The sequence below is a fragment of the Sinohyriopsis cumingii genome, chromosome 5 (genome assembly GCF_028554795.1).
Source record: "Sinohyriopsis cumingii isolate HCF-2022 chromosome 5, ASM2855479v2, whole genome shotgun sequence".
Classification (NCBI taxonomy): Eukaryota; Metazoa; Mollusca; class Bivalvia; order Unionida; family Unionidae; genus Sinohyriopsis; species Sinohyriopsis cumingii.
In genome coordinates, this window is record NC_142965.1 from 60,776,923 (window position 1) to 60,792,998 (window position 16,076).

General features: G+C 33.6%; 1 protein-coding gene across 1 annotated transcript in view; it reads left to right on the top strand.

The window, feature by feature from the left end:
* LOC149799267 (cadherin-99C-like) overlaps window positions 1-16,076 on the top strand; it is a 218,348-nt gene that overhangs the window by 198,424 nt on the left and 3,848 nt on the right. Inside the window, exons 5-17 of the mRNA XM_089958573.1 lie at window positions 1,468-1,664; window positions 2,839-2,928; window positions 3,912-4,022; window positions 4,852-4,953; window positions 7,929-8,060; window positions 8,525-8,606; window positions 9,331-9,422; window positions 11,050-11,223; window positions 11,769-11,827; window positions 12,259-12,343; window positions 13,196-13,318; window positions 14,239-14,294; window positions 15,253-15,531. Coding sequence (XP_089814699.1) covers window positions 1,468-1,664; window positions 2,839-2,928; window positions 3,912-4,022; window positions 4,852-4,953; window positions 7,929-8,060; window positions 8,525-8,606; window positions 9,331-9,422; window positions 11,050-11,223; window positions 11,769-11,827; window positions 12,259-12,343; window positions 13,196-13,318; window positions 14,239-14,294; window positions 15,253-15,531 — 1,582 coding nt within the window. The remainder of the gene's footprint in view (window positions 1-1,467; window positions 1,665-2,838; window positions 2,929-3,911; window positions 4,023-4,851; window positions 4,954-7,928; window positions 8,061-8,524; window positions 8,607-9,330; window positions 9,423-11,049; window positions 11,224-11,768; window positions 11,828-12,258; window positions 12,344-13,195; window positions 13,319-14,238; window positions 14,295-15,252; window positions 15,532-16,076) is intronic.

Genomic DNA, 16,076 nt, shown 5'->3' on the forward strand with positions numbered 1-16,076 from the left:
TTACATAAAGCGGTCATGTGGGAAATGTTTCAAAACCGGGACTAAATGTTCAAAGTATACAGTAAATTTTAGAACAATGTCAATGAAATTACTGCGTTGATTTTGCGTTAGTTTTGAATATGACTTTATTTTAGTTTGAGTAATCAGTCTGTACAATTTTTAATTTTTTGGGTGCATTAGTAAAGATGTACTATTGCAAATGCGGGCGGGCGGGTTTCAGAGTTAGTTTTAGACAGGCCTATGTTCCATAGACAAAAAGATTTCATTGTGCAAGCGATAAAATACTGATTACAATCAGTCAACTCTCCCAGACTCCCTCGCATACAAACGCTTACAAGAAATTGACGTTTCACTGTTATTCAAAGTACCTCAAAAACTGCTCTCAGATATTTAGAATCTCAATATGTTTTGGAAACTTAAAGTATATTCCCAAACAAATAAACTGATGTACCTCCATCAAACGCAACATTTGCATAAAAATTTGAAGATGGTGGGAAATATTAATAAATGTTCTATGTTATCTGTTAGTAACAAAATCAACAACAGTTTCTAATTTGGATAAGAACCGGCTTTAAGAATGTATCCATTTGACAATCAGTGATAATTCCATCCAAACTGAAATAGGCTGTTGATCTAACGCACGTTATCCCAAGTGAAGATTTGAAAATAAATATTGGCTCTTACTGGTAGGCAAAGTGAAAGACGAACAATATTTCCTCTTCCTTATTTCTAAGTATGAGAGTATTAGTATTTTTAATGACATACAGCATACTGTATATTATTTTTATATGGACATAGTTAAGTATGTTTCAATATCGTAACATACCTTAAGTTGTTAATTATGTATATGGAATTGTTATTAGGAAATGAAATGTTTAATAGATACGATATAATACAACATGGAGATAGATCATTCATCAGTAAAGATGTACACTATCTTCCATGAGACCAACTCCTGTTATAGTACATTCATTAGTCTGCCTTTAATTTCAGTGTGCTTGTGTGTATGTTTGTGTGTTAAAATGTAATGGAGGGTAACAAGTGAGGGATATGGAGTGAGATTGAAAGTATGAAAGATCCGAATGAAGGCATTTTATATCAAGCATTTAACTCTAGATGCAAGCACTGAATGCTATACATTTTGTCGCCGTCATAACATTTTGGTGCATTGAAAGCAAACAGTGCTCTCATAGTACTTTATCCAGCGGTCTGAGGGGACAAATACATCTTACTCAGAGACGAGGGCAAGTATTATTATTACAGTACAATGATAGCGAGATAAAGGCATTTTATCAACATTTGTTTTACACTTTCTAATGTAAACATATTTGTGTAGTATTAAAGACTGCATGAAGTCAAACTTAAGAAATAGCTTCTAATACAAAACAGAAGTAGGCTTTTTGCTAACTTTTGATTCCCAGACTATGTTGTTGATGGTAACATATCACTCCAACTATTGCCTTACAGGGTCAGTTATTGAGAGAGTAGACATCACCGGAAATTCATCAGATGTTAGACTGACACAATTGCCTCCTAGTGTATTCTTCTCTTTTGATCCCATTTCCCGAAATATTACTCTCATAAAAGAGTTGGATACGGACAGTGGTACTTCAACTTACACATTTGCCATACAGTGCAATTCAAATGAAAATGGCGCAAGGGAGGTAAGTCCAGTTATAGACTGCTCGATATATTGCAATAAATTTAGGTTATCGGTCATTTGTATTTACGTTTATAACTTTGTTAGATTGTAGTGATTGGTTGTTTGACTATGGCAAGTCGGTGTTGGGGAAATATCAACCAGAGTAATCAGACACTTTCTAGAAACAGACGTTATAATGTGCAGCATTCACGAGCCTTTACGATGGCATGGATTAGTTTCGTATCTTGAGACGGGTCAGAGCAGAATAAGTGTTTTTGGTGAGCAATGTGACCTATTAACTCCGATCGTAACTTAGATGTGTTAATTTATGTTGCATTTCAATGTGAAATAATCGTGACAGGAACTAATAGTTGTGTCTTGAAATATTTGAGAAAGGGTAATTCCTTTATTGTGAGATTTTGTTTTGTCTCTGTGGAAGCAGTCTAGTGGAGGAACACATGTGAAATATGACACAGGGTTGTTTTTCGACTGACCCGAGGATGTAATCGGAAAATAGTTCCCTGCATAGTTGTGTTTTATAGTTCATCATGTAAAATGCTAACATTAAGCCACGGAATGCTAACAAGGAGAAGCCATGTAACGGTGAAGTTGTGGTATTTTAGGTCATTGATTGATTAGAGAAAAATTATTTGTAGACTTGGCGCGTTGAGAACTTCCAGTTCACAATGACTGTTGTCTAAAGTCCTTGAAAATCTCTCGGGGGGGGGGGGAATGGACTTCCAGGCAAACTCATGTAGGTGTTTGATTCGCTCGGTAAAAAGACCACTTGCATGTAACTATATCTTAAATGTGTGCCATGATGTCGGCATTTCATGTGCGTTTGCATCTCTTTTTGTATCGTTTTTCACATTCCCTATTTAACTGATTAGAACACGATGCATGTAAACAATATTTTTCTATTGAATCGAGTCACATATACATCATGCAAAAACAGAGAGATTCAAACTTTGGTAATGGTGTTAAGTTATGGAAGTTGTTTTTGTGTACGAAATTAATGACGTTTGAATTTTCATGGAAACTCGTGCATTGTTTAAGCAAACATTCGCGTGATGCCTTTCTTTGGTGTGGTAAGTTGACCAAGCTAAACGTAAGCTCTTTCTATGAACGGATATGAAAAGGGCATAGACTTTCATTTTCTTTCCTAGCTTCCATTATAGTGTCTATTTCTTTTTCAGACAAACATCTCGGTGCTTGTTATTGTGCTTGACTACAACGACAATGCACCAACATTTCCATATGACACTTACAATGCCAGCATTTCAGAGGTAAATCAGATAGATTCATGCATGTACGTTTTCATTACTTATCTATCTTATAAGAACAAAATCTGAAACTTCTGAAAACTATGGAAAATAAACGAATCTATGTATTCACGCAATGAAAACGGTATACATTTCCTGTTGTTGTTTTTGCTGCTAGAAATGTATTTGTTGGTTGTTCCAAACTAATGTATTAATTGCACGACTAATAAAAACACGAACAACAGTTGTATATTGTTAACTAAGGCCAAGACGTCATTGCACACTTGGGAAAGAATTCGAAATTAGATGAGTTTTTGCTGTGGGATAAAATTTTCTATAAAACGTTTAAAATTACTCGCTATACTTTTAAATAGAAATCTGACAAATGGTATTATGAGTGCAATGGTGAAAGTGGTTTGCCTCAGCATACATTCAAAATATGCACATGATTACGATGATTTTCGTAGTAGTTCGTCTTGACACATACTCCGTACATTTTCCAATATTAACCCATATTAAACATCAGGGATAACGCTTATCAAAACGTTAATATACATAAACTTAAAAACATCGCTGGCAAGGGAAATTGACATTGCTAATCTCCAAAGCTTATCGGAGATACATCAGAAGTAGCAGCTTTACATGACCTTGGTAAAAGTAATCGATTGACTTACATGTAACAGTTGTTCACCTGCGCAAGACAAATGAAAATACCTTTCAGACGTTCCAGTTTTCAACCTACATGTCCAATCAGCCAAGTAAAAATCTTGTAATAAAATATTTCTGAAATTCTTTGCCTTTTAAAATCCTTTTTGTCATTTACAAAGTAACTGCGGCTTAAATTTGCGCATTCAATGATGCGACAGTGCCTATTTTCACACCTTACTTTTGAAAACTGCCCGGGCGAGAAGTATTAAAATAATTAAACCCCCAGATGAGAAAATGGGCAAATTCCAAATACAAGCTGGTGACATAATCCCAATATACTACTGTCTAATATTTTTTAGGACAAGCCAGTTGGTTCTTTGGTGTTTTCTGGAGCTGTCGCCGTGGACAATGATGTCCAATATGGAGGCAACAGTCAAGTATATTACAGCATCATCCCGGGGACATTTTCGGTAACAGACACCACCTTTGTATCATTGTATCCTAGTACCGCCAATAAAATATGATTCTACAAGATATATTTTTCATTCGCTTGAGAAACCGTTAATGGTGTACATTGTTTGCAGCAGCAAGTAAACTCCATTTGTAAGTGGTATGGACATCTAAATTGTGTGTGGTCCCCATTGGTAAAATCGAAATGATAAAAGTGTCTTGTACTATGGAAGGAATGGAAAGAATCTGATCTTGCTTTGAAGTAACAATTGTATCTTTCCACTTTCGAGTCTACACGTGTTTCAATAAATAAGCGCATTAGATTCCCATCATTCTACTGCGCATGCCTGGTAGGTAGGTTCCAGATAAACACGCTTGATGTTAAATTATGCTATTAGTGATGCTTTACCTTACCGACATCTAATCGGATAAAGTCAAATGTAATAAACAATTTGAGTGTAGTAAACACTTCGGGCAACATCTAATTAATTGCTGGATGATATTCCTCTAACAAACATATTCATAAATTTATTCAGCCTTTGCTCAAATGCTCCTTGCTGAACTTAGCGTATCATATGAATTATTCAATACTACTACTACTACTACTACCACTGCTACAACTACTACTACTACTACTACTACTACTACTACTACTACTACTAATAATAATAATAATAATAATAATAATCATAATTTAATTGTAATTATTATTATTATTATTATTATTATTATTATTGTCATTATTTTTATTATTATTATTATTATTATTATTATTATTATTATTATTATTATTTAAGACATTAATCAATAGCTTACACGTAAGCCGTATAATTTCCGTTTTCTTTGCAGAGTTACTTCAAAATAGATCTACCCACACAGCCGACCATTACACTCAACAAATCATTAGATTTTGAGAGCTATCATCAGATGGTTATTGAAATACTTGCAGAGGTAGGTTGTCAACCCAAATTAGTAAAATAATGTAAATATGGTATTATTTTGTTCAAAGTAGCTGTAGAATTAAAAAGAAAAACGTGTTCACAACCAATGAAATAGCAAGATTGTTGATTTATATAAGTAGATGGCTTTTCATGCACAATAGAAAAAATAAAAAGAATAATTGCCTACTGCGACAATTCAGTTAAAAGTTCGAGTACTGATTCCACGTTCGATTACTGGTCCCAAGGTGATTTATAGTTCTAAGTTCGATTCCTGGTTAATAGGTGATTAGGATTAAAATGTCTCACATCCTATTTTTGATATTTCATCTGGGTTCAGTTTCGATTTCTTCTTGCTGGAGAAACATACGCCATATCCAGGGCATTCAGCTTTTAAAAACATGAATTTAGAAAAGATAATACTTTTGTTTTAACACCACTGCCACAAAGGGATTTAGGATGCTAACAGTCTTTATTTAAAATGAACAAATCAGATGCCACCATATACTTTACGGGCTTGAAATGTTTAAAGATAAATTAATGTTTAACATGCAGCGGCTGATATAAAAGCATTTCGAATGGTTCAGAAGATTTCCCCAAAGCCACGTGAAATGGCCCGTGAAATAAAGGATATTTTTAAACTTTGAGACATAATAAATCGAACATTTCTAAACACTTGGAAACCTTTGTTATTACGAATCTATGGTCTTAAACTAATTATTAGAAAAGAGCGAAAACAAACAAGTTTTGAAATATTCAACAAATAATTTATTTCCTTATAAACCAATGTGAAAAGTTCAAACGAAATTACAGTAATGCGAATTACATCCCAAATAATCCAAAAGGTTATATCACCAGTCCTAACGAATAAAGATCTAGTTAAATTCCAGTGGTATTCCAACTAAAATCCAACGATAAAGAATTTGATGTGCCTATAGTCTCAAGTATACTAAATTACCAGTAACCTGCAGTGTGATGGTGTGCAAACAGTCTTTTGATGAATCAAGCTAATGTAATCCAAGATATCCTTGTATGAATTCACTATACATCCCAGTAATGTCTCTGTCCAGGAATAGTATCGATGACCACTTTGTATTTCCAGTGAATACATAATTGGAATAAATAAATTCCAGCCCAAATCAAACACTGGAACAAAAACCCACAATTGATTCTGCTTCAGTATCTTACAGCACGAATTAGTAATTTCCAGATAAACATGATTATAAAGCCCTCTACTTTACCTCGGTCATAGTTAGCATTTTCTTAAAATGATAACAATTACTTAATGGAAACTTTTACTCTAGAAAAGTATATTACTAAAATTACAATATACAATGTGTTAAACGTCAGGAAGGTTATGTAATTTTATGGGGAAATTCCTATAACCATGACCCAAACCCAAATATGTTTACTTCCATTGATAATAATCCTAATATTTAACCCACTCTCACAGATAAAATATTAGCTACGTATGTTTTGTTTACAAATATAAAGGTTTTGATAAGATACTATTGATTTTTGAGAGGTTCCGGTACAAAATTACAATATGAACTTGATATTTGACAGCTTCCGGTACAAAATACAGTTATAACTTATTATCATGGAGAAAAACTAATACAATTTAAAAAATACACAACACCTGTGAACATATTTTCATTTCAATTTCATACCGATGTTTTCTCGCCTTTATGCCAGATGTAAATTACTCAGCAGTTTAAATCCTTGATTGTCAGTGGTGATTTCGCAATGACATCAAACCCGAGGCATTCGGTATGCAAGCTTTACCTTATTCGGATATGCATTTATGTTAATAAAACAAATCGTAAGGGAGGGGTTTGTGATTAGTTAGGTTGACGCTGTAAAAACACCATATGCTGTTACCTTTTCCCGTCGAAATTCTTTCGCAAATATCCTTTTAAAAAAGTTTTATAAAGCCGTGCACATTGATTGCTTGTTCGTCTTTTAAAGTGCAATTTCTTGACAGAAGCTAGATTTAGCGATTACTTTGGCGTTAGTGTGCGTGACCGTTCGTACGTCAATCCAAACACCAGATAACACTCAATGTTCAACTGTCAAACAGGCTACAAATTCGTGTTTTTTCGTACGTGAACACAGTTTCACCTGTACAACAACAATTACCCAAATCTCGGAGGCAGGCTCGACATGTAGACTTTGTCCAGCTTTTTTGTTGTGCTCAAGTGAGAATTAGTATCTTTCATTCATTTACATAAAATCACAAACCCCTCCCTTACGATTTGTTTTATTAACGTACATGCATATCCGAATAAGGTAAAGCTTGCATGCCGAATGCTTCGGGTTTGATGTCATTGTACAAAAGCTCATGTAAATCAGTCGATATACATACAGATCGTGTGAATATAAAGATCATGTGAATATAAAGATCATGTGATATAAAGATAATGGGAATATAGGATCATGGGAATAAAAAGGTAATGGGAATATAAAGATCATGTGAATATAAAGATCATGCGAATATAAAGATCATGAGAATATATAGATAATGGTAATATAAAGATCATGTGATATTAAGATCATGTGATATAAAGATAATGGGAATATAGGATCATGGGAATAAAAAGGTAATGGGAATATAAAGATCACGTGAATATAAAGATCATGTGATATAAAGATCATGAGAATATAATACTAATGTGAATATAAAGATCGTGTGAATATAAAGATAATGGGAATATAAAGATCATGTGAATATAAAAATATTGTGAATATAAAGATCATGTGAATATAAAAATATTGTGAATATAAAGATCATGTGAATATAAAGATTACGTGAATATTAAGATCATGGGAATATTAAGATCATGGGAATGTAAAGAGCACGTGAATTTAATAATATTAAGAATCATGGTATACTAAACTTCTTGAAATTTCAGGATGCAGCATTGATTGTATCTTATAGACTCAAACACATGAATTCATCGATACAAAACCATTGTTAATTTTCTAAAGGATCGCCCGGCATATGGCCCTAAATTGAACGGAACAGCGACTGTGATCATAGAAATATTGGATGCCGATGACTTAAACCCCGCCTTTTCATCTGACCAATACACTGCAATCATTAGGCAAGACACTCCTCCGGTACGTACCTAACTTTAAAGGGCCAGCGTGCAAATGTAATTGAATCTATACTTAATATGAATGGATTTAAAGGCAAAGATTTCTGTTATACATTACATCATACACTTTTATTTCCATATAATGTCTGGTCGTTTGTGTCTCCTTTCGCTCCAAAAGAATGTTTTCTGACGCATACCAGCCTTTGTATGTAACATTATATTTAACAAATATGATGACCGTTTTTCAGATAATAGTGAAATGGTTAACAAATTATGGACCTTGTCCATCTCATTTTATAGATCATTCCACACGTTGACAACATTATCATTGGATTACAGTTTTAAAGAGATTTCAAAGTTAGGAAGGCCTTTATGTGCAAAATCTAAAGAGATAAACGTATATAGAAGGTAAATAAACAGTAGTAGTATTTGTTGTATTTTTACATCTTACGCAAAATAACATTTACACGATTACCTCACTACAAGGGAACGAAGGTGAAGGTGGTTCCGGATATATTTGCTGCAGATCAAGACAGTTTGAATGCTTCCGTCACATACTCAGTAGCAGGTGGGTAACCTTGACCATATTGCTATACTAAGCATGAAATACACAGTGATTGTTGGTTGTTTTATTTTGGGTGGGTGAGTTAAGTACAATTACGGAACCACAAAAATGTGTACGATATGGACACGTCTCTTATATATAGATCTTGCAAAAAATAACGAAATAGAAAAGACATCTCGTTATTGACCTTTATAACGAGAATATTGTTGAAGTGGTAATTATTTACGGTACACAGACATGAATTTGCATCAATATATTGCTGTGGGGTTTTTTTGTTTTTAATAAAAGGGTAAATTAACAGCAGCATTTTTTATAAGTTCAAGAATCAGAGATATTCCAGAAATATAAATACTGCAGGACATGGACAAATTTGACTCTTACGACATGAAGTTTTATATCGTCTTTTATTGCCATGAGTGCAAATTTGCAATCATGAACTAATATATGTTGTCTATATCAAGTGGTTCAGTCTAACTGTGCAAATATTCAAAGTACCGGAATTTGTATGGACAGTTATTCTTAAATTTAGTGAAAATAAAACAAAATGTATGATGTTACATACATTTTAAACTGTCACAACAATGACAGCTATCCATTGAATATTACTTGATTATTCGTACGTTTGGTGCAAACAAATAATCCAGAGGATGCAGTTAATGTAATTCGTGAAGATGATACATCTGTGCCAGTGTATATCATATTCAGTCTTTTTTATTTTAATGCGTAGATTCATCCAACTCGTTTGAAATCGACGAAATCATTGGCACTGTCAGGGTCAAAGGAACTCTGGCTTCTCGAGTGAACTCAATGCTGATAAAGGTAACAAAACTCAGCGTGTGTGTGTGTGTGTGTGTGTGTGTGATTTTGATTTTTAACGTACCTTTAACAAATTTTCAGTCATATCGCTAAGATGTCTGCAATGTGGCAGTTTATAGTGATGTCTAGCACTGGGGCATCATGCCGCAGACATGTAGCATGATGTCCCACCCAATCACATTATCCTGACGCCAGGCCGACCAGTCCTAACACTAGCCTCTTAATGCTGAACGCCAAGTAAAGCAGCTGTTAGTACCATTTTTGTAAGTCTCTGGTATGACTCGGCCGGGGATAGAATCCACGACCTCCCGCATACGAGGCGGACTCTCTAACCACTAGGCCAACGGATATGTAAACTCAGAGAGATTTTATCTTACAAAACGTGCAGTTAAAACAAATATACATGTAATTAGCAAACAATCTGCACCATTAACATCTATTGCAAGCATAAAGTTAAATATAAGAGAAGTTAATGCAAATTATACAAAACTAAAATATTGTTAGTTCATACATATATCAAGGCAAGTACGTGGTAATGGTATGCAGTCATAAAATAAGGACTGCTCATTAAAATAAATATAGAGGTATAATTTAAAGGATTTCTTAAAATGCATTGTCTACACGTGTGGTATATATATATATATATATATATATATATATATATATATATATATATATATATATATATATATGGCTTTAAATTATTTGCGACTTTGAAATTAAGAAAATTAAAAAGAGTTTTCTTTTTTTGTTTCTTTGTAACTCAATGTACTTCTAAATTAGCAGTCATCTATGAGTCTGAACAAAGATAATGTTGATGTTAAAATATAACTGACATTTACAATTGCTCAGGCTGCACTGGTCTGAAAGTTCTATCGACTATGCATGTAAAAGAATTACTAGGTTCTCTCCACAAAGGACACAAGTAGATAAAATGTGGAGAAAAAACACAACTGCACTGTACACTTTTATGATCAACTGATTATATATATATATATATATATATATATATATATATATATATATATATATATATATATATATATATATATATATATATATATATATATATATATATATATAATGAAAAGAGATGGCCTACAAATGGTCCATGTGGTAGTCTTATTGAAATATAAGACAGTAGTTACGTAACTCATGTATTTTAGTCTACTACTGAGATAAGGTCAAAACCATTGCAATGAAGATTTGGCAACATTATATGGTAATAATGTATGTACGAACAAATTACGATTAACATGATTAAGGGCTTTACAGGAATAAAACCACAGTTCATTTCCCATCATCAATATTCTTTAACGAGAAATTAATTACATCTGTGTTATGGCAGATATGACAAACTCCATATCAGAGAGCACGCAGGCGGCTCAAATCTGAAAAGTGGTTCAAAACATTATTCAGCTTTTTTACATTTCCTCGTGCAATAGAATTACATTTCCTCGTGCAATAGATTTACATTTATTCGTGCAATAGAATTACATTTACTCGTGCAATATAATTACATTTACTCGCGCAATATAATTACATTTACTCGTGCAATAGAATAATTATTTGTCTTTTTCGCAAACGCTTCCGCAAGCGTGTGATACATTTTTATGACTTTTTTTGATAGGCAACACAGGTCGATAATCCCTTGCGTGTGGGTACCTCCCTGCTGATTGTGACGGTTCTAGAAGTGAACGCCACCTCCCCCAGGTTTCTGCAAACAAGTTATAAAGTTGAAGTACAGGAGAGTGCTATGGTCGGCACAGTCTTGCTTACAGCAGAAACAGGTGTTACGGACATCGTAAGTAATACAAACTTGTGTTTATGTATTAATTTTTCTTCGTTAGTTTATAACAATGTGGATTGTAAATTTCCATGGTTTCCCCCCTCAGTATGTCAAAAATGTATTTCTTGGGTACAGATTATACACACACACATACGTATATATATATATATATATATATATATATATATATATATATATATATATATATATATATATATATATATATATATATCATGTTAATATAAAGATCACGTGACTTGAATAATATTAAGAATCATGGTTTACTAAACTTCTTGAAATTCGAAATGCAACACAGATCATATCATGCATACTATGATTATTTTTATATCTTTCCAGAAAAAAAATGATAAATTTTAAACATTTTGTAGGAGACTTCTTAATAGAGCTCAGTACATTCTACATTCACATATGCAGGATGAGGTACACTTATCTCTTTTTTGACATCATCTCATTTCTGGATGTTAAAGTAGAATATACATTAGCTGAAGTATCGAACATCGTCAATGTGAATAAATCTTATTTTTCTGCTTTAATTACAGCCGCTCCAGCTTCAGTTTGGAATTATAAATGGTTCCTCTATTTTTGAGATAAACAACAGGTAATATTTTGTTCTCTTCTTCCTGTTGAACAGTTTTGAAGATATATATATATATATATATATATATATATATATATATATATATATAGAGAGAGAGAGAGAGAGAGAGAGAGAGAGAGAAAATGAGTGAAATAAATCCATTATATACATTGGAGTACATGGAATATTGTAAACTAAATAAAGACAATTATGGAAGAATAATTTTGCAGCAGTAAGGCCTTATTTTGTTTATTTCATATCTGATTGATGTTTATATGAATTCATTTGTCCAGAAATTCTAATGAATAAGCTTAAGGGAATAAAGAAACTCCCCTAAAAGTAGCAGAATTAGCAAATCGTAATTTTAAGAAGGCAGTATTTAACTCGATAGATACACAGAATACAAGTAGACTTGAATACTATTTCTACCGCCTATTTGTTTTCATTTTAAGAAGTCAGATAATTCTGAGAGGAGAGCTGGACTATGAAACACAGACAGAATACAACTTTAAGATAACAGTAACTGATTCTGTGTCGGTAAGTAAATAGTTTAATTCAGTTTATTTTTTTTTGTTGTTCATATTCTGTCGATGCTGTTGATTGCGATCACAACACTGATTTAGATAATGATGATAAGTGTCAGCACCACCATCATCATTGTGATTGTAGACATGCTATCTCGTTTAATGGCTTTCTTCTCCGCGATTATCAACATCACCATCATCATTATAATCATTACTCTCTTCTTCTTTGTCATCATTTCACTCTACGCGATTCGATAATGTAACATTTCGTTTCTTGTTGCGTTGGCTAACTACGAAGAGAGAGAGAGAGATGATACTTTTTATTCATGGGGCGTTTTCTCTCAGGAGGATAATTTACATCCAAATGCATCCAGTCTTCAATAAATTAAATGAAGCACATGCTTTATGGTTAATTAGGAAGTGACTAATTTGTAAGAGACCAGGCTGCAGTGATACCTGACACTATCTAAAAAGTCGATAGTAATTTAATGAACCTGGTCTCATGAGTGTCGCCTCTTGACCTGTGAAATAGAGTCTGCAACACGCGTGCGTGTGCATCATGTTTTCTTCATTGTAAATGAAATGTATACGTTGTCATAAATCCAAACATGCCAAGATAATTAAAAACACAAGTTCATCGTTACTTTAGCCTAACTCTCGTGAATTATCACTCAAAGAAGGAAAGCAATTTGGAATTCTATTCATTTTTCATTATATTTGACAAAAGAGAGATGATCAGTTGCGTATCTGTGCAGTATCGTTTGCCTATGTTGGAAAAGTGCACACATTGTTATGCACAGTCAATATCTTTGAAGAACTTTGCTCTTGATATATAAAATATCAGATGTACATCATTTTTACTCAGACTTCTACCGCTGCTGTAACGATATTAGTGAGTAACATCAACGACAACAATCCCGAAATACAGGATAGTGATATCTCTGTAACGACAGAGCGAAGGAAAGGTGCTTTAATAACACAAATCAAGGTACGTGATTTTGATCGAAGATTCCTTTTCTTGCAATTCATTATAACACGTAAACATGAAAAAAGAATAATAATAAATAGTATAAACATGATAGTGTATTTCCAGAAAAATTAAGCAGTATAGTTTCATACCAAAACTTGTTCGACTTTCTGTCGACACCTCATCGGTTTTCATTCCAACCACAACTTCACCTATATCGATTGAGAGGGAGGATAGTCATAAATTGTATGATGTTTTAAGACTGAACAAGTGACAACAGATGGTTGTCATCCCTGATGCAGGTCCCTGGAATGGGATTCAAAAGTTGGAAGAAGATATGAATGATTACGATAGCCTCCCTGTCTGGTATATTTTCCGTACAAACACCAACTCAACTGGAAATGTTTTTGCTTCACAAACTTTTCCTCATTTAAGTTAGAATGTAGATATCGATCTGTGTCCCATTAGAATATGTTTCCTCTGTGTCCCATTAGAATATGTTTCCTCTGTGTCCCATTAGAATATATGTCCTAATGGTCTACCAAGAATAAATAATTTTGCTTAAGTTAGTTTCCAACTGATAGGAGCTTTAACACAAATTTGTTTCAACATTAGCAGTTGTATTTAAATGATTGAAACGATTTTTTTATGAATATGCACGATTCTGCCAATGACGGTCACAAGACAAGACTTTCTCCTATTTCATACTGTATAGTAATAAAGTAATCAGTCCGTTCTCTTGATTTATGCCAATAGTTAATATCCTTTTGTAAGGGATAGGTTATTACGTTATAGTTAGTTTACAAATGCAGGTAGTGTATTTGCAACAATTAACTCTATATGCAAAGTAGAACACATGGCAAAGAATCAAAATTTCATACAAGCACATGCTAACTACCTACCTGTCATGAAATACATGGTAACTTTTTAATGTTTTACAGGCCAAGGATAGAGATGAAGGTTCAACTTTAAGCTTTATTCTAGTCGGACATGAGGAGTAAGTATAACATACATAGATGCGCAAAGGGAAATTGTTTCAAAATTTAAATTGCACGTGTTACATGAATCTATTAGGAAATTTAACCATGCTATCGTAGTTTCCATCAGCATACATTTGTATTCTCCTCTAACGCTTGATATTATTTCTCATGTTCTGTCTATTGATTTGTGTGTATTTGTTGTGTCTGGTTGTCACTGTCTTAAAGGAAATGCATTAATATCTCCATGAAATGGCCCATCTGCAACAATGTATTTTCTGCAGACTGGCCTAATATTGTTTTCGCAACAAGGCTGTTCTGATATTAATTCGGCTCCAATATCCTGACCGCCACCCATCCCCGCTCTATATACCGGCTGATTTCTTTTATTTCGTTTTTTATCGGTACCAATTTTATGCGATTTAATGATTTTTACTGGTTTAATAGTGATATGAGATGCAAGGTAAAAGGTAAATAACCTCGTTATGTGTCAGCTCTGACTTTCTCCAGATTTCCATATATGAACTGGATTTTATCTGAAACTATGAGTATCTTTCATCTTAAAAGTGTCCGTCTTCTTCCTCTTTTAATGTATTGTGATTATGTATGCCTCCATAGTGCAATCACTTTGACATTCAGATATAATATCGTATTAATAATGTATGTATACGGTTCACCATGTGTAGACTATGATGGCTTGGTTTCTTTACGACAAAAATGTTGATTGAGAAGTTTTCGAGAGAAGTTTTGTACTGGTCACTGGTGATTACACGCCGTTTTTTAGGATTAGTTGATGCACTGAGACTACTTTTACAACACATGTACCTAGGAAGCTATTTGAACTACTTTTACAACACATGTACCTAGGAAGCTATTTGGACCTCTGCTCTTCTGTCCCTACATTCAATAAAATAATACAAATCGAAAAATAAACAGGGAGTATTGCAACCTTTAAAAATTTTCTTTCATTAATTTCAGGTTATTTGTAATAAATAATTTCGGCGAAATATACGTATTAGCAGACCCAACTGCTTTGATATTTGATACGTATACCTTTCAAGTGATAGTACGTGACGACGGTAGACCACCACGTGAGTCGGCTGCTCTTGTGACAGTCAAGTTCCCGGATTTAACTGAACCTGTCGCCAAGGCTTCCACACTGCAAGTTATGGATCCGACTTTGACAATTATACTAGGATCTGTGGCAGGAGTTTTGCTGGTTGTCGTTATTATTTTAATAGCCTACATAATTTGGAGGTGGGTCTGCATCTATTTCGCTTCTACTGAGCACTCTCTCTCTCTCTCTCTCTCTCTCAGGAGCGGTGCCATATGAGAACCTTCCATCCTGCGTCCCCACCCCCTCTGAGCATCACATTATATAAACTGTTTGTTAGTATTAATACATGTTAGGCTTGATTAATTTCATATTTTAGTCCATATATTTAATGATAATAAAAGAATAATCTGACAGTGTACATCGGTTTAGGCACTCACTAAATCTTTTCGCCCTAATCGGCCGCTTAGTTCGCTTATTGGGTTAAACCGGTCCTGCTCTCTCTCTCTCTCTCTCTCTCTCTCTCTCACACACACACACAGACACAAACGTACACATACATAAATTTTGGCACTTGAGCTTTTAATTTCTCCTGCTTCATGGCAGTTATTGATTGAAATAGTTATAACAGATGTATAAGGAGAAAACTTTACACATTTCGACCATTCATATTATATTGGTTTTCTTTTTGCATTTCTTATTTATCGGTGTGTGCCATATACTTTATCTAAACAGTTTCCATTATTTT